The 26,917-nt window shown below is 42.0% G+C and overlaps 1 protein-coding gene across 14 annotated transcripts in view; it reads left to right on the forward strand.

Moving 5' to 3' along the window:
- The window catches only part of CD44 (CD44 molecule (Indian blood group)), an 88,571-nt gene extending 61,967 nt beyond the window's left edge, over nt 1-26,604 (forward strand). For 5 of the 14 annotated variants that reach the window (XM_061381125.1, XM_061381130.1, XM_061381120.1 and 2 more), the window contains 8 exons: nt 1,077-1,214; nt 4,933-5,028; nt 6,759-6,848; nt 7,710-7,904; nt 10,616-10,681; nt 14,999-15,070; nt 17,131-17,209; nt 25,660-26,604. In XM_061381125.1, coding sequence (XP_061237109.1) covers nt 1,077-1,214; nt 4,933-5,028; nt 6,759-6,848; nt 7,710-7,904; nt 10,616-10,681; nt 14,999-15,070; nt 17,131-17,209; nt 25,660-25,864 — 941 coding nt within the window. In that variant the 3' untranslated portion in view covers nt 25,865-26,604. The remainder of the gene's footprint in view (nt 1-1,076; nt 1,215-4,932; nt 5,029-6,758; nt 6,849-7,709; nt 7,905-10,615; nt 10,682-14,998; nt 15,071-17,130; nt 17,210-25,659) is intronic. The other 9 variants (XM_061381124.1, XM_061381128.1, XM_061381129.1 and 6 more) reach the window with 5 other exon arrangements.
- Nucleotides 26,605-26,917: the final 313 nt, after the last annotated feature.

A 26,917-nucleotide genomic window follows, 5' to 3' on the forward strand; every position in this document is an offset into this window, starting at 1 on the left:
CTTTTGGTCAGAAAACCCTCAGTAGTTGAAGAAATGGAGCCAGACATTTTGAGACAAACACCTGTCTGGTGTCATTTAGCCTTTTGTCATGTTTATTTGGAGATTTCTCCTCGAATATACAATAGTTTCTTCTTAAATTAAAAAAAAAAAATCCGCCTCTATACTTGAACTGTGGAATTGGGGAGACTGGAGTCAAGTCGTGTCATCTCTTGTCATTTCTAAGCGTTGCCTGATAACGTCACTCTGCCAGCTCCTATGCATGTGTGATGGAAGCCTTGAAATGCATCCTGTCTTGTAAAAGAATGTGAATTCCATATCCTTACTTGATAGCAGTGGGAAATATTCCTGTGTTTCCATTTGCAAAATAGGATATAACGCATGATTTTCTTCCGGTGTGTGGCAGCTTCTGGATTCATAGCTGTCAGAGGATGAATTCAGTGACTGGCTACATGATGTGGTTGTTGCCAAGGGTCACTATTGTCATCTTTTCTACCTCTGCGTCTTCATTGGCTCAGAATGAAGCCAAAGCACGTGCTGCATTCTTATGTCACTGGTGCCATAATCTCACTGTTGGGTGGTACTGCTTCTAATGGAGTCCATTCATGCTTTTGAGATGAATGGCATTGACTCTCCTGTCTGTCTGGGGGGTGGGGAAGCTGTTACCTGACTCCTTCCCTGCATCTCTACTGGCCTCACGTGCGTTTCACCGGGATGTGGTTGTCTAGGAATGATCTCGTGTGTTTGGACTCCTGCACTTCCTCCTTCCAGGGATGGTGGCAATGTGGTGTGGGTGAAGAACTATTTCTCCTCCATCTTTACTATAACTTCTCATCTACCCACTAGAGAAGTTATTAGTGGTTTTGCATCCTCTAGTTCACATGCTGATTGCCAGGGAAAATGAGCATGAATGAAACTGTTCCTGCTAAAACTTTCTGCATTTATGCAACTTCCCGGCCCTCTAGACCCAGAAGACAGTTTCATTGTCTTGAGTAGAGAATATAGTCTTAAAAAAAAAATATCAGTGTATCCCTGGCTAGATGTCAACTAACACTTTGATAATTGCTTAAACTGCATAGTCACAACAGCCTCGACGCACGTCAGCCATCCTCATCAAAGAGTGACAGCGCAGAGCCAAGAGGACAGTTCCTGGACTTATGTCTTCGACCCAGTCTCGCATCCAATGGGGCGAGGTCATCAAACAAAAAGAAGGATGGGTAATAATCTCTGAGCTCTTTTATATATTATGTTTTAGAAAGCCATCAAATGGCTGTTTTCCTAGAAGTATCCCTTTGGCTTTAGACCAGTCTGCTTTCCAGAAGAACTTTGTTTCTTCCAAAATTAGTTTTCTTAGTAAGACTGATATGCATATACATCTGAATCTGAAGTCCTGGGCAAGAGCGGAGAATTTGGCAGGAGAGTAAAGAAGGATTAGTCCTAAAATGATGGGAATGGAAGTCATTTTCTCTGAAGAGGAGTAGTCTCAAGATTTCTTTTCCAGGTACTTCCAAGTACAGGGTTTTAAAAAGAATGAAGTAATAGATCCAGTGACTATTTCCATTATAGACCCATGATAAAACTTGTCTTTGGTAGAGAAATGTTAGAGGTCAAAAATTCCAAACAAGTAACTAAAAGACTCCGGAAAATTGTGTGAATTACTCCTGGAAATTTAGAAATAAAATACACTACTCAGTGACTTAGGATTTGCACCACCCTTCTCCTCCTTCAGTCGCTCAGTCATGTCCGACTCTTTATGACCCCGTGGACTGTAGCCCACCAGGCTCCTCCATCCATAGGATTCCCCAAGCAAGAATACTGGAGTGGGTTGCTATTTCCTTCTCCAGGGATCTTCCCGACCCAGGGATCGAACCTGGGTCTCCCGCATTGTGGGCATATGCTTTAACCTCTGAGCCACCAGGGAAGCCCTCCATAAATGTTTGTGAATTTAAAGCATGGACAGCTTTTATACAGGATGGAATCATTGTTTTCTTAATTAGCATTCTTATTTACCTGTTGGAGAAGGAAATGGCAACCCACTCCAGTATTCTTGCCTGGAAAATCCCTTGGGCAGAGGAACCTGGTGGGCTACAGTCCATGGGGGTCATGGTGACTCGGACACAACTTAGTGAGTAAACAGCAATTTAACTATACGCAATTCAAAAACAGAATTAAACAAGAGAGAGTGAGAAAAAGACTAGCTGGAGCTCGACAACAGTGGAAGATTATTATTGTATTTGACACAATTTTAAATTTAAAAGAAATGTTTCCTTTATCAGAATCAGGTGACAACTTTCCTGAGAGAATCTGTAAGAATTGGTAGCAAGTGGTGCCCCTCTTTTCCCAGTGTTTGCCAAGAAGAAGAATCCATGTTCTGTTCTAAATCCATGGATAGAATTATGCAATTTTTTAAATTTTTTAAAATTTAACAAGATGTCTTGATCACAGACATGTAACATACCACAAAGGGAGATCAACCAAGAGAACAAATATGGTGATAATGAATTTTCAGTCATAGTTTCAAATATATTTTTTGGATCCAAATTCCCAAGGGTATGCACTGCACAGGACTTATTGAAGCGAGTTCTCAGAATGCAACATAATGTCTCTCAGTATTGAGTTAAGCAAAGTTATCTCCAAAATGAATCCAGTAGTTTCCGTGGTCTCATTTCTCCAGAACATTGTAACTATGTTGTACCCAAATATTAATGATCATATATCCCTTAAAGTATGACTATATTAAATATCTGCTAATGTAATTGTACTTTATGTTCAGTGCATTATGGAGACACGCAGTGTGCAGATAATTCATGGTCCATGTTCTTAAGGTAGAGCTCCCCAGGTGGTGCTGATGGCAAAGAACCCTCCTGCCAATGTGAGAGACATAAGAGACGTGAGTTTGATCCCTGGGTCAGAAAGATCCTCTGGAGGAGGAAATGGCAACCCACTTTGTATCTTTGCCTTGAGAATCCCATGGACAGAAGAGTCTGGTAGGCTACAGTCCATACAGTCGCAAAGAATCAGACATGACTGAAGCGACTTAGCAGTCACATGCATGCTCTTAAGGAACTTAAAAGTTAGCTAGGAAAACAGCTTCAAAATAGATCTAACAGTATGAGATAGTAAGTAATAGATGTCAAATGAACATTGCTAGCAATAAACACAAAAGAAATTCTGAGGATCCCTTGGAGAACCTCAGAGAAAGGTAGATTGGATCTGGTTTTTGAAAAATGGGAAAAAAATCTGGTTAGTTAGAGAAAGGAAGTAGGGGAATTTTTTTTTTTCAGGAAAAAAAACACATATAAGGAGAGGTTTAAAGGAAAGAAAGCCAAGGAAATGAATTTGACAGAGTGAGTGGATCCATGTGTCACAAAGAAAGATGAGTGTGAATGGTGGGGTTGGGGCCATTATGTTGTGCGGCCGAAATGTCGCGTGTAGACCCAAACACACATTTTATGCACATGGTGGCTGGAGGCTCTGATGGTACCCGTTGTGGAAAACCAAGCCAGTAAAAGAGCTTCACGGTCAATATTGTCTTCATGTTGATGAACAGAAAGGGTTTTCATCAAATTGATGATGTCAAGAACATTATAATTGGCTTCAACCATAGAATGGTGTCACGCTTCTTAAAGGATTCTACTTATAAAAGGAAAGATGAACAAGAGTGTCTAGAACCATCAGCAGGCTGGACATTTTCTGGGAGAATATCCATTTGGGGTTTTGACTTGGATTAGCCAGACTTTCCTCTTTTTTAGCAATTACTACTACTACTATTATTTTAAAATAATAGAGTCAGCCACATTTTGTTCTACGAAGACCCTGATGTGCAGTGGAAAGGCTACAGTGTAGATGTGGGTCCCTAATATTCCAGTGTTCCCCTCTGGAGTCATTTGGAACAGATTAAACCTCCCCAGAGGCAGCAGAGTGGGTGGGCTTTGAATCCAAGAACTGGCAATGGCGGTGGTGTTTATGGCTTGTGTGGCCTCTGTTTCACTCGGGACTTGTTATTTCAGCAGAACTGATTTGTGATAGTTATTAGAAACAGTTTCTATAAATAGTTCAGTGAAATTTCTATGTAGTTCAACATTATACATGTTACATTCCAAAGACATCTCCTACGTATGTGTATGGGAAGAAGGATTCATTGATATCCAATGCTTATTCTTTGCCCTAGAAATCCCCATGGCTTCCATCTAGATGGTATGGGATGCTGATTTGATTTATACTTTGAGTTCATGAAGCAAAAGAGGAGAAAATGAGGGAAGAGGACTGTAACAACATTTTTTTTTTTTTTTTGCCAAGTCAAGAGGGTGTGACAAAATTGTGCCTGAACCAGTGCACTTTATCTTTTATCCACATGTCAGATCACTGGCTTACCCCGTGTCTCAGCAGTACACAATGCACCTGCCAATTCAGTAGACACAAGAGAGGCGGGTTCGATCCCTGAGTCGGGAAGATCCCTTGGAGGAGGGCATGGCAACCCACTCCAGTATTCTTGCCTGGAGAATTCCATGGACTGAGGAGCCTGGTAGGCTGCAGTCCATGGGGTCTCACAAGACTGAAGCAACTGAGCATGCTGCATGCATAGATCATTTGTATAGAACAGGACAAGTCACACATGGGTTATATGTCTGTCTCTCTGCAAGGCTTAGGAGGCCCATCATGTACTCATTTAGCATTCTTCCAGACTCAGCAAAAAACAACAAAGATTGTAGCTTTCATACCACTCAGCCTTTAAATGAAAGCCAGTTACTTCTTGGGAGGCCCTTTTGGAGAAATGATCATTTATTTCAGTTCTGGAGACATGAATTAGTATGTGCTTTCTTTCCTCTCATGCAGGTTTGAATGTAAGCATTATTTATCTCTAGACCAGAAATGACCTTCAAATAGCAGTTAGGAAATCAAGCAATAACACTGGTTTAATTCCTTCACATACAGACACCAGCCCTAGTACAACGCTTCAACCTTCTGCAGATCCAAACATGAGTTCCGTGGGAGACTTGGACAGGACAGGACCTCTCTCAATGACAACTCGTAAGGATAAAGACACTCAGCCTCTTGACCTGTATTCTTGCTTCAGCTCTTGCTCTCCTTGGCCCTGATGCAGGGCTTGGTGGTGGTATAGCTCATTCAGTGCTGTGTGGTTCAGCTCAACTCAGAATATCAAATCTGTCCTCCTTGTCTTTGTTTTCTGGGTGGTTCTTTAAATCTGATTATACCTTCATTTGTGGTGGTTTCCTCTTTATGTTAAAAAGGAAAAGGATGTGGGACTCCATTCCACTTGATTTTCCTGCTCTGAGTTAGTGAAATTGAAGACCACAGCTAGGGTAGTGGTATCTCTCTGTTTTAACTGACCAGTTCCTTGTGAGTCCCATCTTTCAATCAAGGCAGAAGAAGGGTAGCATTTTTCAGTGGTTGTAAAAAGATGGTTTGGGGCTAGATAATCTCAGAGAGTAGGGGAATCACATTAGCCTGTAGAGGAGGATCAAGACAATTTTTTGACAATTGACATTGTCAAAATGTGGCAGGGCCCTGGGAATAAAAGAACATTTGCTCATATCTCTTCCTATCACTAAAACATCTGGCAGAAACAATGCTAAACGTCTAGTGGCCTTAACATCCACCATAGGTGCAGGGCTATCCCAGAGATCAACATAAAGTCATTCATAATTTCTTTGCAGAGTATTAAAGAAATCCAGAATTACGAGGGCCTCATTTCACTGCTTGCTAGACATACTGGGCAGAGTCTTTTCATGTGAGCCCTTTCAGGCAAAGGGGAAAAATCAACAAGCATGTGTTCATTGTCAAGAATGTAAATAACCCAGCAACCAGGCTTCAAAGGAGATGCAAATAAGCCTAAAACTGGTCCCTGCCAATGAAGGGTCGTATAGTCCTCCTTTATGCCCCTGTTGACTTGTTCTGTTATGGGGTTTGGGATTTGTTGGCTGTCTTTCTCCTGGTTGTAATATTTACTGGATAGTGGACATGGTTTAGTGGTATGCTTTATGGTGTGCTTACACCTGTAACTCAGAGGTCAGTCCTTTTCTTAGAAGAACACAAAATAAATTAACTCAGAACAATGAAAACCATTTCAGATATGGGCAACGGTTCAATCAGAAATTGATATGTATCAGTGAGGGCCCTGTATTTGCCCAGACAAGCGTTTCCTGGCCTTTCAGTGCATTGATGAGAATCCTCATCCACAAATGAGATCAAAAAGCTAATCATGGAGTGCAGTGGTGACCTAAGTGTTTCCTTGTGTAAATTTGATCTGAGTTACTTGAGCAGGTTATTCTAGATGAACTTCTTCCTCTTCTGTGGTTACAGGTACACTACCTGCTCTGCTGGCGTTTACTTCCCCTGTAGTCACACTTCTTACACACAGTGACATTGCTCTTGGTGGCTGATAGGAGCACCGGGATTCAAGTGTTCCTTTTGCTTTGTCTCTGTGTTTTCGGGTTTTCCCTGAGTGACAGGAAGCAGTGCTATAATTGGGCCAGGATGATCCAGGGTGGACAAAGTTTTGGCTTAGATTCCATCTTGGCACTTCACCTTGTTTATGATACAGAAAAACAAAACCAGCTGAGGGGCAAAGCAGAATTCTGTTGTGCATTTCTTTCAGTCAGAGGAGAATGGCATGCAAACACCTTGGTATTCCTATGTACCTACCCATCTGACTGTATCAGATCCTCCCTGTCAGCAGATAATGGAGGATTTGTCTCATGGCCCCCAATTAATACTGGACTCATCCCTCATTGAAACAGAGCAGAGTGATACTCACAGCTTCTCTCCATCGCATGGCGGCTTAGAAGAAGACCAAGGCCACTCAACGACTGCTGCTCCAACATCTATCAGTAAGAACTGTAAAGCCCACGTGGCTTCAGCTATTGAGAAAAGTCAATCAACCATGTGTGCTTTTGCAGTGTCTTTGGTGGAGGTACATCAGTTGGCTGTTGTCATGCTGTTACTCCTGATCAGAAGGTGTGGCTGGTGATGGTTCTCTGACTTTTCTGCTTGGTAGATCTCTTAGCAGCCATTGTCTATTAAATGCAAACTATATTTTCTTAATCTTCAAGTTTGGGTTTCTTAAACCCTAGAGTTAGTGACTTTGTTTAAGAGTAACAGATTGCTGGTGTGTGATTGGGTGGAAAAATCTGAATTACAGCACTCTCTATTTTCCTTGCATTAATAATATTATTTTGCCATTTATCCTCTGGACCACAAATCCCTGGTGCAGGTGACCAAGAAGCAGTTCAAGGAAAGGAAAGAATAATCAAAGCCTCACATCTTTGAAACTTTGCATTTGCTATCCCAACTGCACAGCCTCATTTTACCTTTCAATTCAGTAACATGTTTTTTCCTCTTCATCAGCGGTGGGTTCAATTGAGTAAGAACTCAAGATTATGTAGTACCCGAGTTTCAAGGTAACAGTTCTAGAGGCATAAACTGTATTTGAATAAGCCAGGCAGATGTTGCAATGAATGTCTCTTCTAGATATTAGGACCGCCACTCTCTTCCACGGAATGATGTCCAGATGGTATTGACTGCAAAATATTGATTCTGTTCAATAGGGTGACAAACTGCACCATCTTTTGCTCCATGTTCACAAATAACAAGTGAAAAGTTTTTGCAGCATTTGCACATGCTGAAGACAAGCATGTTTTGGGTGGTGATCTTACCAATGTGGGTTTACCGTTGATTCCACCTCCACACAGAGAGGAACGATGGCAGAAGAGGTGGAAATCTTCCTGAAGACGCAACTGCTTCAGTGGAAGGTTCCACTCATTCTCCAGACACAAATGAATACACAACCCTCACCCCAGTGACCCCTACTAAGACTGGGTCCCCTGGAGTTACTGAAGTTACTATTGTTGGAGATTCCACCTCTAAGGCTGATCTTACTTTACCAGGTAATTTGGCCATTTGATAACTGGTTTGCTTTCTCTATAGGAAGAAACAACATATACTTTCATATAGTAAAGAACGTCTTCTCTGTGTAGACTGTAATTAGATTGATTTGTGTCATGGGAATGGCTTTCATCACAGGTCATCATTCTAATGCAGTAGATTTACTTTAGATGAATAATGTTTTTATTTACCTGTGTAATTTCCATTTATTTTTTGTGACTTGGTTGTTATGGTAGAATTTCTTTCTTTGTCTTATTCCTGACCTTCTGATATATTTAACTGAACCATATGAAATCGACATTGTTGTAAGTAAAAGTAGTCAAGTATCAGTTTCATTTGATTCAGCTAATATATGCTGCTTATGTAAGGTTTTATCCAACTTGTGAATAATTTCCCTATACTAATATCTTTGCTCTGAAATTATTCCTTTATTGGTGATAGATTGGTGAATTTTATTTTTGGTGAAGGGCTTATGGATGGATACCTCTTCTAATTATGGTGTACACTTTAAATTTCATGATTTAATCTACATTATGACTAGCTACCCTTTCTCAGACAGAGAGGCCTGGCGTGCTGCGGTTCATGGGGTCCCAAAGAGTCGGACATGACTGAGCTACTGAATTGAACTGAACTGACCCTTTCTCTTGTAAGAGCAAAGAGTTGATCGAAGATGACTTATTCAATTAAGTTACACGTGGACCTAGCCATCCTTCCCACTTCTACTTTTGTTTCTCTGTTTGCATTAAGAAACTAATATTGAAGAAAAGGGAACTGCAAAATACTTACCCTGGCTAAGAAACTAAAATTGAACTCTCTCTTCCTGGTGCCAGATATTTAAGTGTTCTTACTATTCAACCATTAAGGACTATTAAAGATCTGTTATTTTAAACATATATATATATATATATATATATATATATGTAGTAGCACATGTCTTTTCCTACCCCATGCCCCCTCAAATGAACAATAAATCTCATGGGAACTCAATATATAAGGCAGATGACAGGTGTGATGCCATGACTGTTGTGGGACAGAATGCCATGTGCCTGGCCTGTATCTTAGAGCCCACATGCTTGGGCTGCCCATCTCAGGGCTTCAAGGGAAACAGTTTTAAAAAATCCTGACCTCAACAGTATTGGCAGGACAAAGCCCCTTTACACCTGCTGGTTCTTTATTCGGCATGGTGCTGCCCTCAGTTATTAAAAATTCCAAGTAGCCGTGCCAGTATTCTTCTGGAGAAATGAATTTTAGAGCACTGCCTGGTTACTCTTGGCAAAATAGGGCCCTTTATGCAGTCGAGTGAATTTAAATGGAAATTTTAACAGTTACAGTAGCCTCAAAGGATTACATAGCCTATTTGTTAGTAAATAAAATGCTTTCTACAAAATCGATAGTTACATACCCTGATTCCTTCTGCATTCTGCAGTGGTGCAGACAGATTTTCCATAGTTCTCCATGGATTAAACAATCTATCATCCTTGATTTTCTTCCAGAACACTCAGATAAGGCTAATTTCTTCCCATATATTTTTTTCTCCCTCTTTTGAAAACATCCTTAATTGTGGTGGCTGTGGTCTTGGTGGTGATGGTAGTGGTGAAAAAGATGGTGATGGTGGTGGTGGTGGTGATGGTGGTGGTATTGAGTGCTTTGGTGTCAGCATTTCAGCAAATGCTGTTTTCAGTTTTTCTAACCATCAGCCAAGGAACAACGCAATCTATCTCCTCCATACAATTGTGTAAGAGATTACAGATCGCCTGTCTCCACTTTCTCTAAATAAGGACATTGTGAAGATCAGATTACTGTGTATTCCTTAGAGGAATCTTTCGTAATGGGTGACCATAGCCATTTTATGAACCTGTTTCGTTTTGCTTCAAGATTTCATTATAATTTTAGGAAATGTGCGGGCAGGAGGGGGAGGAACCAGAGTTTCCATATTCTGAACCCGAGATTTGACCTGTGGATCCAAATTTTAGCAATTCATGAACTTGTTTCAATGTAAAGCCTTCTGGTGATGGATGTTTGAGAAGATGGGGTTATATTAACTCTTGGTATTGAAAATACAGATTTGTTTTTGGAAAATATGATTTGAAATATATTCTAATAACCAGGTAGCCACCTTAGACACATGTTAGTTATCTCCCCATTTCTTTTTCACTTATTTTCAGACTTTATTTTCTCTAAATTGAATTGAATTTTGTTTTTGAATCCTTACTGATTCAACCCCAAGATACTTTATTGAACAAACAAAACATTTCTCAATTTCCCGCCTCAGAGAAATCTCTTTAAATGTCCCATGCCCTAAGCCACAGAGTACATGCATTCCCAATGATCACATCTATCATAATTCAAAGCATATAATCGTTATGTCAAAGACACATCAAATCCCAACCTCAGACTTGCCAAGACATCATAGTATTTTTGGTAGAGTTACAATTTGGGGGTTTCTACTGAAGCCACACTTCCTATGGTCATCCTTACTGGTCTGTGCTGTCCCAGTTTTTAAAATTTTGATTGACGCTCTAACCCACTCATCAGTAAAGGAAGCAATGAACAATAATTCATATCATGGACCCATTTGAAACTCCTTTGTCATTATTTTTGGTTACCTTTAAAAGACTTTGTGATGGGATGTATGAAAATGCACAGATGAGGAAGCCCAGATGTAAGGTAACTGAGCGTATGGAATTGAACTTCCCTCTGTTGCTCCTTACAGGAGACTACGGCTCGTCCCGCGACCCCAGTGGAAGATCCTATACAACTCACGCATCTGAATCAGCTGGTGAGTTTGAGCTGCTTTGTCATTGACTGTTACCATCATGGAACATGCTAATTATTAATGATGTATGAGTCAGTGTCTCCCCAAAAGTGGTTTTTATACATTCTTTGCATGCATCACAATCACGGGGAGAACTTATCAAACTACACTGCTGGGCCCCATCCTTAAGTTTCTGCTTCAGGAGGAGTGGAATGAAGCCTGAGCATTTGTATTTCTAGTAATTTCTCTGGTGATGCTGATTCTGCTCAGACATGGACTCCACTTTGAGGATGACTGCTTTCGAGAAAATTCTTCCATCTGAAAAAATCAGGAAGAATTCAAGCAGGTGCTCAGTTTAACACTGCATTTTACCAGGGTGATTAAGAACATAGATTTTGGAGAAAGAATGGCCTGGGTTTGATGCCAGCTCCTTCACATGCCAATGAGGGACCTTGTTAAAAAGATCTGAGACTTGATTTCCTAACCAAATAAATTGGGATGATAATAATTGTCACAGGGCATTGTTTTAAAGGGGCATTCCCAGTGGCTCAGTGGGTAAAGAAGCTGCCTGCAATGCAGGAGACACAGGAGACTCAGGTTTGATCCTTGGATCAAGAAGATCCCCTGGAGGAGGAAATGGCAATCCACTCCAGTATTTTTGCCAAGAAAATCCCATGGATACAGTCCATGAGGTCACAAAGAGTTGGAAGTGACTGAGCACGCACACCCATGCACACATTGTTTTAAAGACGAAATGATGTATACTTGTAAAGTCTTTAGCATAATTCCCCTGCCCACCGCACATGGCATAATAACTAGCCTTTCCTGAGAATTTACCGTGTGCTGGTGGCATCATTCTGAACACTATACACGTGTTAGGCTGCACCATCTGAAACTGCCGTTTCTGTAGATCAACGGTCAGGTATCGGTGATTCCCTGTATTTCATCTTTTATGTTCTCATTTAATTATGTCAGTAATTATATTATCCTAGTATTACAAATGAGGAAACTAAGGCTTTAGAGAGGCTAAGCAACTTGGCTGAGTTGACTTGGTAGAGTTTAATGGTGAAGCCAGGTTTTAAGCCCAGGGATCTTGTGTTGCCTCTCAGAAGCATGATCTGGAGAAATACCCTGTAATGACCATCATTACTGCCATAATTACTGTAATGATCACACCTCTAGAAAAATCACTCCAGGCAGCAAATGTCTGCCATGAGGCAGGTTGACTTGTGATCACTAATATTGCTCCTGAAAGGTTCTGCCGTGCTGTCTCACTGTGGTCTCCCTGATTATTGCCAGCCCAGGTGACCCCATGTCAGCCAAGTAACCCCATATGAACTATTGTCCTTCCCTTCCTTCCCAGCTGGGAGTAGGGTTGACTCTAAGCTTGAAGGCTCACACACTTAAAGCAAATATTGAAATGGATATTTACATGGTGGCTTCAGTAATAACCTATCCTGTAAGAGCACAGGGATGTAGGAGCCCAGTGGAAATGCTTCTAAAATAAAGACAGAAGTCCCAGGCTCTCTGGGGGCCTTGGGTGGGGCATTTAACCTTTTCCAGTTTCAATTTGTTAGTGAAAAAGGAGATCAGGACACAGGCCTCTGTTACCTCCTAGAACTCTTGTGAAGAGCATGCTGTATTAAAAATATGAAAGTGTTTTGAAAATTATATGGAGGTATTACTATAAGGAGGTGCTCTTTAGTTTTTGGGGTTTTTTTTGGGGGGGTGCTCTTTAAAATCAAATGATTTCAGCCACTCCAAGCATGGTCCCTGGACCAGTGGCAGGGACATCACCTAAGAGCTGGCTGGAAATGCAGACTCCCCAGATCACTGAATCAAGAACTGCATTTTATCCAGGCCTACCCTGCCCTGCCCCCACTATGCAGTTTGTATGTACTTTCAAGTTTGAGAAGCACTGTTTAGACTTTTTCCTCACAGTGCAAGCCACCTGTGCACATGTCTCAGATTGGATCTCACCTCCCAACTGCATTGTCAAGCATCCCTCTTTGCAGAACTTACTTCCCCAACCAGCCCTACCCCGGCTGGATTCGCAGAGCTCTAGGGTGCAAGACCAGGCCTGCTGGGTCTCATTCGTCTTCTCTGGCTCTTTCTTGAAGTAAGAATCAGGTGGGCAGGGGTTAGTCTCTTATGTTTGCCTCCTGAGCAGGTGTGCGTTGTTCAAATGGAAGGTTTCATCTGGTTGTACACACACCCTGATCTTTCCTTTCTGGGAGCGCATTTTATGATAATCAAAATAAAGAGATGATGACCCATTGATGGCCTCCCGTTCAAATATCAAAGGCTGCTGTGAGTCAGAGACAGACCAGCGAGAGTGGTTTACCTCTTAGGTGGTTATCAAGGCAAAGATCTCTAGTTTAGATGGCTAGTATCCCATGACCTGTTTAGGCAAACACCTGCCAATAATGACCAAGGCCTCTGGGAGGTAGCTAGAGGAGGCCCCTTGGATTCCTTCTGATTGACAGAAGACACTGTCAAAATGGCCTGCTGAAACAGCCAGATGTCCAGTAGAATTTGTTTTGCTCCATTTTGAGTTTAACTAGTACATTGAATTGCATAAACAGGAGACATTCTACTCAAAATAACCACAGCCATCAAAATTTCAGAGTTCACCATCTACAGTCAGAAATTTGACTCTGAGAAAAGGCTATTTAAGTTCTGCCCATCTTCATGGGGTCACAAAGAGTCGGACACGACTAAGCAACTGACTGATGACAACAACAACATCTTCATTTATTGATTAGCCAAACAGACTTCCTGTTTTTTGTTTTTTTTTTTCTTCCCTGGGAACCCTTCAGGATTCTGCAGTGGGTTCCCATTGAGTAGGGGGAAAGAGTTTATTTTAGTGGGAATTTTTCACATTTTGTTTTGAAACAGTGGAGGAAGCACAACACACACACAGACATACACACACACACACACACACCAAAGCTTTCATTTGGGTGAGTCTCTTCACAAAATGCCTTAGAAGTTTCATTTAAAACATGATTCCTCCCTCATTGTAATGAACCTCCTGTTCTTGATTTGTGAATTCTTTATCCTGCTTCCCTCCAGTTTGGATTCTTTGTCTCCTCGTTTGATTTTGTAGCAGCAGAGAATGTTGTCTTCTAAGAAGTGCATGTTTTGGGAATATAGACATATTAGCAGGCGCTCTCCTTAGGGTGATTTTTCACAAAGAGAAGGGACATTGCCCACCCCACCCTACCCTGAATCCTTTTTTTTTTTTTTAATGTTTATGACTATTGAAGATGTTGGACGTAATTTTTAGATTTGCTTTGAACTACCTGAAGCATTTGAATCCCCTGGGGATCTTGTTAAAATGAAGATTCTGAGGTTTGGGATGAAACCTGAGGCTGTGTATTACCAGCAAGCTCCCATGGTGATGTTGCTAGTCTAGGGTAGCAAGGTCTTAAATTAAAAATAGAGAATTGTAATGTTACTGAGTGCAAGATTGTACTGCTTGCTATACAACAGGCCGATAAATCAAGAGATGAGTTGTTGGAGCAAGAATTAGTGACTTTATTCAGAAAGCCAGCAGACAAAGACGGTGGACTAGTGTCCCAAAGAACTGTCTTGCTTGAGTTAGAATTCAGGCTTCTTTTATACTAACAGGGACAGAAGTGAAATCAAACTTTTCCTGGTTTCCATCAGGCTTGTTAATTTCTTCCTTCCTACAGTCATTCACAGGTGGGGCTTGTCAGGATGCTTCCTATGAACTAGAGCAAGATATTTTAGCTTAATGCTCATTCCCTGGAAGGCAGGGTTCCCAGAGATGGGCCACTATGCATAATTTAAGCTTATAGATAGCATTTCTTTAATGATTAGCTGGTAATATAAACAAAGGTTCTTCCCTATTACAGTAACTGCACACAATTACTATTCTTGTTTGCCTCTTTAAACCTCTGTAAAATTATGACAAAGCAGATTCTATTATTACCCCCATCTTATGAGTGAGAAAACAGACCTGGCGAGGGATCTGCTGAGACTTGTCCCAGCAGATATTACTGGGGAGAGACAGAGGTAGGACTTGAATCCAGGGCTGTCTTGATTTATTTATAGCCTCTTAAACACTGCATAGTTGTACTGCTGAAAATTCTCATACTCTTGTTGAAAAACGACTTTTCTAAAGCTTACCCTGAATCAAACTGAGCTTTTCTGGAGGGATGTTTCTTTCATACAACACAAGATAGATGTCTGTGGGTGGCATCTATAGCTTTGCAGTGGTATAGTCTGTAGAGTTTGGCCTTATGCGTTGCTCAGTAAGAAACTCCTGGTTACACGTTCCAGACTTTGTTGAGAGATGTTGTTTTTTCTCTTTAGGACACTCAAGTGGGAGTGAAGAACATGGGGCAAACACAACCTCAGGTCCTATGCGGAAACCTCAAATTCCAGGTGAGTTTTGAGCTGTGAAGGAAAAAAATGCTAAAAGCAGGTCTCTCTGAATGTCACAGAAGGGAAGAATAGACCAGTTGGAAAGCACATTCTCCTACATGTCTACCCTTGAACCTGATGGCTCTTCTTTGTGAGCTAAAGGGTGAATGACCGTACCACAGCCTCTTAAGAAAGAATGAAATCTTTCCTTCTGCTTTGGTCCCATAGATTGGCTGAGCTCATGTTCGGACCTGTCCCTGGTCTGTCCCAAAGAAGTGCCTTGTTAGTTACTAAAGCTCCCTCCCCAAGTGAGTGATCTTCCTGTCCCAGGGGACAGGAACTTGAGGCCAGTTCCCTCTATATTTCCGGATTTGAGGGTGGATGTGTAACTTTCTCCTCACATTGCAGACGATGGGGAAATACAAGAGTCATGTGTGTTGGGTGGAGTGAAAATATTCTTCTGGTCCCCAAACTACTTTTTCACGAGGGACAATCTTTACTGATTCAGAGAGAAGAAGGTTTCAGAATATGGTGAGAGGGCTGGGCCACCTGGCTCCCTTGAGCATCAAGGTTTAAGGCATTTGAGGCCAATGCTTTCTTTGACTTAGGCTCCAAACTGGACATGTGTAAAGTGGGATTACAATTAAGGAAGGTTTTTCCTAGGGTTGTAAATTATTCTTTTAATTCTCTGCTCTACAGAGATCTCAAGCTGAGCCTCCCTTAGGAAGAGGGAAGAGCGTGGTGTGGCCTATGTCCCCTTGCCTTGACTTACCTGAGCAGAGCATGTGGAGTCGGAGGAGTGGACTAAGGGGGTGGGTGGGATGCAGTTGCTATAATCAGGCAGCAGGATTTTCCCCAGCTCTAGTGAGAGTGAGTGTGGAGCATCTTAGGGCTAGACCCATGGGGAAAGAACAGAAAGGATACCTTTCTGTCAGCCTCCACATCTCCTGACTCAACCTCCCTTCCCAAACTCATCTAACCAGGGAGGGATCAGGCTGAGGCAGTACCGAGCAGGAAATCAGAGGAAAATGAAGATTCTCCAAGAAGAATAGCCAGTGAATGACTTCCCATCTTTCTTGTTCCTTCAGCTTCAGTTCATTGCATGGATATACAATCTACTTTGCTATTGAATTTATTCAGATTGTCAAGTTATATTTTAATCCTACTACAGCTTGGTTTTAAAAACATGTATGTGACATTTTATTGGTTTACAAGTGATACAGTAATTATTGGAGGCATTTTCGAAAATACTGCTGAACAAAAGGGTAAAAATATAATTCCCTTGTTACCTCACCATCCAGAGTACCATGGTAATCATTTTCATGTGTGTCTTTTCCATTATTTTTCTATCTGATTTCTATACAAACATGTAATTTGACACACTGATTAGTAAACTCATTCCCAACTGGCTGGTCACAGCTTTTCAGTGTCATTCACTAGTCTTCCTCTGTATCTTAGCACATAGTACAACGGATGGACCCTAATTCATTTAACCAACCCCTTATTCCTGAATAGTAGATGGTTTCCAACTTTTATAAATAGCACAGTAAGAAACGTCTTTATAGCCAAGTCTGAGGTCCTGTATACTTAGAAGTATAACTGATGGATCAAAGGCTGTACATTTTGAAGGATTTTGACAAATTTTGCCAAATGACCCTCCTGACCTCTCCACAGGGATGTCATTTCTGCCACCCACTAGTATATGACCTCCATTTTTGTTCCTTAATAAAATGTAATGCGAATGCTCTCACATAGAAAAGGAATGATACTTTTAAGGAACAGTCTTTTAATTTATTTAATGATATTACACCAAAGGTATCTACAGGTTTTACAGTTCATTCTATGCTTTTTGGAAATGTGTTTCTCCTGGGGGAACTTGGAAATCTTGACTGATCATAAGGTATGATAAACAGGCCTGTTAGACAAAGACCTATAGCAAAATGGTTCTTCTACTATTAGCTGGCTATTGGCTAGACCTTTGGTTGGACCCATGTGTAGAGCCGACTTTAGCTCTTGTTTGGACCAGGTCAATTTATAAAGTGCATTCCCCAAGCTCATGCATGTCTTTGGCTTCCCACCAGAATGGCTGATCATCTTGGCATCTCTCCTGGCCTTGGCTTTGATTCTCGCGGTTTGCATTGCTGTCAACAGTAGGAGAAGGTAAGGCGATGCTCCTCGGGGCCTTAACTTTGAAAGGGCATCATTTAAACTTAGGCTATAAAACTACTAAGTATAAAATACAAGCCACAATGATACATTGCACAACACAGGGAATATAGCCAATATTTTGTATTAACTTTATATGGAGTGTAATCTATAGAAATGTTGAATTACTATGTTGTATTTGTGAGACTAATAGAATATTGTGAGTCAACTATACTTCAATCAAAAAAAAAAAAAAAAAGCCATAGGCAATATGTCCTTGCTACTCAGAGTGTAGCCCCTGCAACCAGCAGCCTCTGTGCCCTGGAAGCTTGTCAGAAATGCTACATCTCAAGCCCTACCCCAGCCCCCTGTATCAGAGTCTGTGTTTTGATAAGACCCCAGGGACTCATGTGGACAGTACAGTTTAAGAAGCTCTGCTCTGGTATATTCTTTAGAGAAGGGAGACTGTGATTCTTAGGACATCTGCTTTTAAATGGGTCTTTTGTGGGTCTTAATTTTAGGGTATGTGATGAGAGTTGTGCAATATCTCACCAGTAAGACATGAAATAGTATATTCATTCATTGATTCATTGGGCTTCCCTGGTGGCTGAGATGGTGAAAAGTCTGAGATGGTGAAATGCAGGAGACCTGGGTTCAATCCCTGGGTCAGGAAGATCCCCTGAAGGAGGGCATGGCAACTCACTCCAGTATTCTTACTGGGAAAGTCCCGTGGATAGAGGAGTCTGCTGGGTTACAATCCATCTGGTCACAAAGAGTCAAACAGGACTCAGAGACTAACACTTTCACTTTGATTCATTGAACAAATATTTATCAAGTGTCTTCACAGTACCCAAAAATGCTGTATAGAGATTCAAGGATTGGCCCTTTAGCCTGTCTGAGGCCCCTAGAAACCTCTAGAACCCTTATGTAAAGCAGGCATTGGGTTTGTGATTTTGTGGTTTTTTTTTTTTTTTGTAATGACACTATTTTCTGCTTTCTGAAAGCTGTCAGCAAAAGGATTCAGGTTATGGCCTAGGAAGAGTTCCCTGAGACTTTCCATGGACAGTCTGAAAATAGACAGTCACCTCTCTAGAACTGGCATGTGGGTTGTTTTCATATCATCAGACATCTCTTCTCTCCCTCCCTCAACCAAGGCCTGTTGTTTTGGAATGATATACCTGCATATACCTGATTGAGCTGTGACCAGCCTCTAGAAATAACGCTGCCTTTAAAATTAAGCAAAGGAAAACAGTAATTCTAACATCAGAGAAAATGAACTTTCACAGGAGTACTCCAGAAATATAGCTCTAAATTTCAAGATACTCAAAGATGCACAATTTTTCTCCAAAAAAAAATGCAGAGGAACATCAAACTTTTTGTAAATGTCCCTTTAGGTTTCTTCTTATAAAGCAAAAAAGAATCTTATTTCCAAGTGGGCCACATTTATTGTTTCATTAGATCATCAAACAGGTCAGAAAATCCCCCCTACATTTGGGAAAAGACCTGGAGAAAATTCTAGAATCTTTCTTGTTGGCTTTTGGAAAGCCAAGGAACAGCTAATTCCACTGCCATTTATGGCTCATGCAGTATCTTTCCTTTTTGGAGGAAATAAAATAATGTCATTTTATATTCATACAAGTTAATGAAAGTGCTTTTTGCTATCTGTAAAACAAAAAGAAATTTAGCCAATGCATAAGGAACAAAAACTAGGAAAAGAAATCTGAAAGATCTCCTAAAAATCTCCCATGACTAAATGGAAAGAGATTTTTTTTTAGTTGAATTTAAATATGACTTAGGGAGCCCTTACAAAGAGTCTTTATACTTTCCTTCAGCCTCTGTGCTTTTTTCGTAGATGACTTTTGTTCAATTAAATATGAGTTTCCTGTTATTGGAAATCAGTCCTTTTATTCCAGGCCCTAAAATGTACCACTTCTGCTCACATATACAGCCTATAAGCTCTGTACATGTCGCCATAGAAACATTGGCCTCAAATGCTCTCAACGTGGGGGAGAACTCAAGAGAAGTGTCTCAGCTGTCCCCCGAGCAGCTGGAGTCCCTGCAGTGTGACTGGTTAGCTCGTGTGTCACTTCCCATCATGTCAGCAGCATAAGCAGGCCCCCTTGCTTCCCCACTCCCTCCTCCCAATACCAGTGGTCACTCTGGCAACGGGCAAACAGGGACACACAGGATCCGGTAGAGCAAGCGTCTCACCGGGAGAGTAGCTGCTCGGATGCTCTGAATTACCATGTCCTGATTTGATAATCGAAAACAGATTTGCCACAGAGCTAAAGACTGACTAACGGCTGCAGAGGCCCTGGGATATACACTGTGATTCTAAAGCCAGCAGCCCATTTCTAATCCTCTCAAAAGGCAGAGAGGCCTTTCTACTTGGAGCGTGGCATTCTAGAGGGATACAGAATCCTATTTTCATCAAAGAAAGTTTGTTTGAAAATAAGAGGCCTATACCAGGCATTCACTTATTCAGCAAGTGTCTTTTGAGGGGCATCTGTGACGTCAGCACTACAGAGGAGGAAAAGATAAAAACAAAAAGGGTACCATGCCTTCTCTGCACAAATCTTGAAGTTTTGTGGCAGTATTGGCCTGTTCACTTTGAGTCAGCTACTGCTTATTGCCAACATACTCTGGGCCAGGCTGTGTTATATGAGTTAGGATTAAAAGATAGATGTGGAAAATCATTAACTACTGAAGTTGAGGTTGGAGAGTTAAACATGGGCTTCCGTGAAGGAGTGATCTGTGAGTTCCATCGTCTTAAAGATGCTGATTTAGGGGTCCTGTAATTTCTCTCGCTTTCCCAGTCCCCGTCATAGCCCACATTATTACCTTTTCTGCTGTTCTTTTTATAACCAGAGTCCTTGAATTGCACCTTTCCAGTGGAAATCAGAACTTTATTCACTCTCTGTGAGAGATGACAGCTCTTTTAGGAATCAGTTGGATTGGTAGATATTGGATGAGACTGAAGAGAGGAAGTTAGATGCCTTTCTCCTTAAAGAATTTATCGGATTTGTGTGAAGAGGAGAGAGAAAGCTTCACAGAAGAGAAGTGATTAAGGAATGTTTCTGTAGCGATTGTGCAGAAAAGGCCTTTGCCTGCTTGCACGGTCATGGGAATAATCATCCTGTCTCTACATCCCCAAGGGCAGTCATGCCCCCTCAGCCTGGTGTGTCCCCTCCGTAAATCTCCATGACTTGGAAATGTCTTCCTTCTTTTAAGCTGCAGCCTAGTTCACTCGAATCTAAGCTCACCCAAACTCCTTCTGCCCTCTACAACAGAGCTGTCTGGTAGAACTTTCTGTGATGACGGAAGTGTTCCATGTTTTTCTCATATACAACCATTAACCACTTATGGCTCCTGAGGCTCATAATGTGGCTAGTTCAACTTAAGAAGTGAATTTTTGATTTTATTTCATTTGAATTAGTTTATATCCTATGGCTGGTGTCTACTGGATGGAATGGCAACGCTCCAACACACTGCAAAATAGATTTCTGCTTTCAGGACTGTCAGGTAGATGAGGCGTAAGATCAGTCTTGTTTTCTGTGTTGTTTTTTTTTTGCTATTGATGTTGTTTTTAAGGAAGGGGAGGAGGCCAGAATGATCCCTGTAGTAATGGATTAGAACTGATGACATTAGTATGAACTTAATACAGATGTTTACATATAGAATTATTTATTTATTTTTATCTTTTTGGCCATGGCACGTGGGATCTTGCTTCCCGGTTGGCTCAGTGGTAAAGAATCCGCCTGCCAAACTGAAAACACAGGTTCGATTCCTGGGTTGGGAAGATCCCCTGGAGTTGGAAATGACAACCTACTCCAGTATTATTGCTTGGGAAATTCCATGAGCAGAGGAGCCTGGGGGACTACAGTCCACAGGGTCACAAAGAGTTGGACACGACTGACCGAATAAACAACAACATGTGGGATCTTAGTTCCCCAACCAGGGATTGTACCTGCAACCCCTGCTTTGGAAGCTCAGAGTCCCAACCACTGGACCACCAGAGAAGTCCCAAAACCAGTTGTTAAGTTACCTTACCCCTTAACTTTTAAGATAAACTCCTCCATGCCCTAAAGAATATATTTCCTGGCTTCTAAACCCCACACAGCCTGCCCACCCACTCCTGCCCAGGCTTCAGACTGACAGCTTCCTCGTTGTGAGGTTACTTGCGTCCTCAGCTGATGCCTGAGATTGAAGAGGAAAGGAGATACAGGCAAGATGTGGTTCAGTAAAGATCTCTGACCTTTAGAGTCAAAAAGTCTAAGTTGTAAATATTAGACTGTAGTTCCTGCCATAACTAGCGGGGTAGCTTTGGGTGATATGCTTGACTTCTTGGACTCAGAAAAGAGATAAGCTGGATCACCTCTGAAGTCCCTTCAGCTCTAATGTTTCTTTTTAAATTCCTGTAACTAATAAGAAAGAAAAAAATGAGAGCTTGCTTTTTAAAAGTACTTATGAATTGCCCAGAGCACCAAATATTGGGCTGAGTTATTTATGAGCATCACCCTGCCCTCCTGAAAGAACTCAGACAGAAAACAGAGACTCATAAATCCAGAGGGAAATGGGGCCAGGACCAAACCCAAGCACAACATTCCTCCACCCTGCAGGTCTAATGTTACCCACTTTCAAAATCAGCTTCATTTAGGGTAATAACGTTAATCCCCACCTCAGCCCCTTGCACAAACATTTATCTTATGATTATAAATCACTTTCCCGCACTGTTTCATCCAACTTCTCAAGTACCCGTTTGGTGGATGAATGGAAATTACTTTAATAAGATACCTTTTCTCCAAAGACCATCTGATACAAACTATTGGGTTGGCCACAAAGGTCATTCAGGTTTTTCTGTAAGATGTTATGGGAAAAACAAACAAACTTTTTGGCCAACCCCATATTATATATAACATGGATAAATGACAAGGTCCTACTTTATAGCATAGGCAACTATATTAGATATCCTGTGATAAACCATAATAGGAAAGAACATGAAAAAGAATATATGTATGTGTGTATCAGTTCAGTTCAGTTCAGTCACTCAGTCGTGTCCAACTCTGCAGCCCCATGGACTGTAGCACCCCAGGCCTCCCTGTTCATTACCAACTCCCAGAGTTCACTCAAACTCATGTCCATTGAGTTGGTGATGCCATCCAACCATCTCATCCTCTGTCGTCCCCTTCTCCTCCCCACTTCAATCTTTCCTAGCATCAGGGTCTTTTCAAACGAGTCAGTTCTTTGCATCAGGAGGCCAAAGTATTGGAGTTTCAGCTTCAGCATCATTCCCTCCAAAGAAATCCCAGGGCTGATCTCCTTCAGAATGGACTGGTTGGATCTCCTTGCAGTCCAAGGGACTCTCAAGAGTCTTCTCCAACACCGCAGTTCAAAAGCATCAATTCTTTGGTGCTCAGCTTTCTTTATAGTCCAACTCTCACGTCCATAATGACCACTGGAAAAAACCATAGCCTTAACTAGATGGACCTTTGTTGGCAAAGTAATGTCTCTGCTTTTTAATGTGCTGTCTAGGTTGGTCATCTTCCCTGAGTTGGGAAGATCCTCTGGAGAAGGAAATGGCAACCCACTCCAGTACTCTTGCCTGGAAAATCCCATGGACAGAGGAGCGTGATAGGCTACAGTCCATGGGGTCACAAAAAGCCCGACATAACTGACAAGTGACTTCACAAGGTTGGTCATAACTTTTCTCCCAAGGAGTAAGCGTCTTTTAACTTCATGGCTGCAGTCACCATCTGCAGTGATTTTGGAGCCCAGAAAATAAAGTCTGCCACTGTTTCTCCATCTATTTGTCATGAAGCGATGGGACCAGATGCCGTGATCTTTGCTTTCTGAATGTTAAGCTTTAAGCCAACTTTTTCACTCTCCTTTTTCACTTTCATCACAAGGCTCTTTAGTTCTTCTTCACTTTCTGCCATTAGGGTGGTGTGTGTATGACTGAGGGTTTTCCAGGAGGGGCTAGGGGTAAAGAATCCACCTGCCAAGGCAGGCAGATGTAAGAGATGCAGGTTCAGTCTGTGGGTTGGGAAGGTCTCCTGGAGGAGGGCATGGCAGCCCACTCCAGTATTCTTGCCTGGAAAATCCCATGGACCGAGGAGCCTGGTGGGCTACAGTCCATGGGGTTGAAGAGTCAGACAGGACTGGAGTGACTTAGTACACATGAACGTGTATAACTGAATCACTTTGCTGTGCAGCAGAAAGTAACACAGCATTGTAAATCAACTGTACTACAAAAAAATTAAATTTAAACAAAAAACTGCAAAAGCAAAGACAAATGAGATGACCCTTGGTAATCTGAAAAAAACACAAGCAGCACCCACCTTTGGCCTTTTACAACATCTTCATCGTAAATATACCAAGGGGAGTGGAGGTAGCAGAAGAAACAAACCAAACATTTTACATGGCTCTGGTTACACTAACAATTACAGCAAGTGCTTCTTGAACATTCACTGTGTTTTGGACACCGTTCTAAGTGCTTATCCAAGGCCTCGATTGCCTTACTCTACCTTGTTCAGAATGGTGGTAAACTCACGTATCCAGTGCCAGCCTCTGTTTCAAGGGATTTCCACAGTCTTGTGACGCTGGTGCTCTTAACAGTCTGGTGTTACAGATAAGAGAGCTGAGGCTCAGATAAGTTAAGCGAGTTGCCCGAGGTCACACAGTAGTAAGGCCCTCAAGCCAGGCCTCCCAAGCCCCTGCTCTTGTCTATGTGGATTGCATCTGTATGCCCAGCCCTACGGACCAGCAGAGGTCAAGTGGCCTTCCTCCTGCCCTCATCAAGAGTCATGCCAGAGGATACAGGATCAACCTCATATTCGGGAGGTATAATTTCCACTTCCCCAAACAAGTGATTAAAGTTTATGGCCTTGGCAGTTCCAGAGGGATTGGCCCACGATCATGAATAATAGAAGCTTTGTCTCTACAACTCCAAATATCCAGCGGCAAAGTGAACAATTCCGACTTCATACTTGTTCCAGATCTCCAGATGGTTAGCAGCATGAATAAAGCAAGGGCGGCAGAGCCCAGACTTTAGGTCATAAAAGCCTACATTTGAATATTGACTCTGTCCCTCTTACTGGCTGTGTGACCTCAAGCTAGTTACTAAACCTCCCTGAGCCTCAGTTTCCATTGCTGTATAATGGGAATAACAGCTGCTTTGTGAGATTGTTGTAAAGATTACATGAAATTACATGGAAAGTGCCTGACATTCAGGAAGTGTCCAATAAAGGCACACTTCCCTTCACTCCCACTCTATTTGTAGTTGTGAGGGTTTGCACCTTTGCTTTTGTTTAAGCAGCATCTGACTTCTTGATGTGTGGCAGTGATCATGTTACAGGAAAGAGGAAGCATTGCTTCAGGCTGGGGCGGCGGTAAGGCAATGCCCTGACCCAGCAACAAGATCAAGGTCATGCTGTTCTATAGAAGGCCTTCTGCATTTGAGTAATGTTATTAAGAAATCTTAAATAGTGAACGACTTGTCCTATAGAGTTAAACTTCCCATATCTAAGGTTACATGGCAATTAGCCAAGGATAAGGGAAAAATCAGTGTGGCCTTATATCTTCCCTGGTGGCTCAGATGGTAAAGAATCTGCCTGCAATGCAGGGTTCAGTCCCTGGGTTGGGAAGATCCCTTGGAGAAGGGAATGGCAACCCACTCCAGCATTCTTGCCTGGAGAATTCCATGGACAGAGGAGCCTGTTGGGCTAGAGTCCATGGAGTTGTAAAGAGTCAGATATGACTGAGCAACTAACACTAACACTATACTTCTAGAAAAGCGTTGCCTCATTCTTCTTGGTATTTGCAATAATAACCCTGACAACGCCAACAAAGTGTTGACTAGGAGAGGAAGTAACGGGACTTTCTTGAATACACAAATCAGAATGATTTACAGTCGTCCCGTTGATGGTTTATCTAAGCCTGCAGAAACAGCCAGAGTTTAACAGAGGCAAATGTTTCCCTTACATGATATGATGGAACGAGAGTTAGAACTTGGGAGTCAGACACACCAGGGTTTGAATCCCAATTCTCTTAGCACTTGTTGAATAAACTGAGGCAAGTGACGGAATTTTCCGAGCCCAAGATTTCTTTAGCTGTGATGGGGAAGTACAGTGAGCACTGGCTTCCCATAGCTGTGACCACTGATTCTCAGACTCACTTCAGGTAGCCCGTGAGGGTTTGCTAAGTCCCAGACCCTGGTCCCCGCTCCTCGAGTTTTCTGATTCGGGATGTCTGAGGTAGGCCTGAGAATTTGCATTTCTAACAAGTTTACAAGTGATGCTTTGGCTACTGGGTCAAGGACTTTGCTGTGAAAAGTGCTGATTGTTAAAAGTCAGTAGGATGAAATATACTCAGATTATCATAAACCATAGTGATGGTGGCATTAACTGTGACAATGATGACAGAATCATCATACCCATTTCTCTTACAATTTTTTTTTCAATTCTTAGGTGTGGGCAGAAGAAAAAACTGGTGATCAACAATGGGAATGGAACCATGGAGGAGAGAAAGCCCAGCGGACTCAATGGAGAAGCTAGCAAGTCTCAGGAGATGGTGCATTTGGTGAACAAGGGGTCGTCAGAGACCCCAGACCAGTTCATGACGGCAGATGAGACGCGGAACTTGCAGAATGTGGATATGAAGATTGGGGTGTAACACCTACTTCATGACCTTGGAAATAAACCACCATTGGAGACACAACTATTACAGGGAGCTGGGACACTTCACAGATGCAATGTGCTACTGATTGTTTCATTGGGGATCTTTTTTTTTTAGCATAAAATTTTCTATTCCTTTTTTGGGAGTTTTTTGTGTTTTATTTTTCAAAGTCAGATCCAGTTGATAAAAACAGCATTGCTTTCTGAAATGAGGGCCCAGTTAATAATCAGCAAGAATTGGACTGTTCTAGTCCCCACTGAGAAGCGTCTCACCTCCCTGAGGTGTGTGATGGGCAGCTTCTAACAAAAGCCACACGTCCATCTTCCTGACCCTCAACCTTCCTCTTCACCCCACCTGCCAGGGAACAGCCCCCTGCTAAGGACATCCCCAGGGCTAAGAGGGATTGGCACCTGGTAGGAAATTTGAATGGGTCCATATTGCCCTTCCAGCAGCCCAATCCCTGGGCATTTCTTTCTAGTGGGGTTGGGGATGGGGGTGTACTGGTTACACATCCCCTTCTACAGACTCCTTGGAAAATTTTCAGATGCTTCTGGGAAATACCCAAACGGTGAAGCTATTTATCTATAGTAAGCTATTTATCTGTGTTTTTGAAATATGAAACCCTGGAGGTCCTTTGATCAGTGATTTTTTTTTTTTTTTTTGGTTACCTACCTGGTCAGAGGCATAAAGGGGTTTATGCTGATTCATAATAAACACCTGTACTTCTTCCACCTTAACCCTTTGTGCTGTGATCTTTCAGTTTCCTAACCAGCAAAGCCTGGGTCCCAACAGCTCATCAGAAAGAGGCAAGGAGATCCTCCTTGCAAGTCTTCATCTCAGAGCCACAAAGCCCCCGCTCAGGCTCACTCACCCAAATCTCACAGAGGACCAGGGGAGACAGTACTGTTTTATTTCTGAGGTTCCAAAGGCATTCTATCCTGTCCTACAACCAAAATTGTGAGAGGAGGACCTTCAGCTGCTTTTATGTACGAATGGCTGCCTGTTCTTTCCCCTGAAAGGCGGTGAAAAGACACGTTACATGTGCGTGAC

This window comes from Bos javanicus, chromosome 15, assembly GCF_032452875.1.
Source record: "Bos javanicus breed banteng chromosome 15, ARS-OSU_banteng_1.0, whole genome shotgun sequence".
NCBI lineage: Eukaryota > Metazoa > Chordata > Mammalia > Artiodactyla > Bovidae > Bos > Bos javanicus.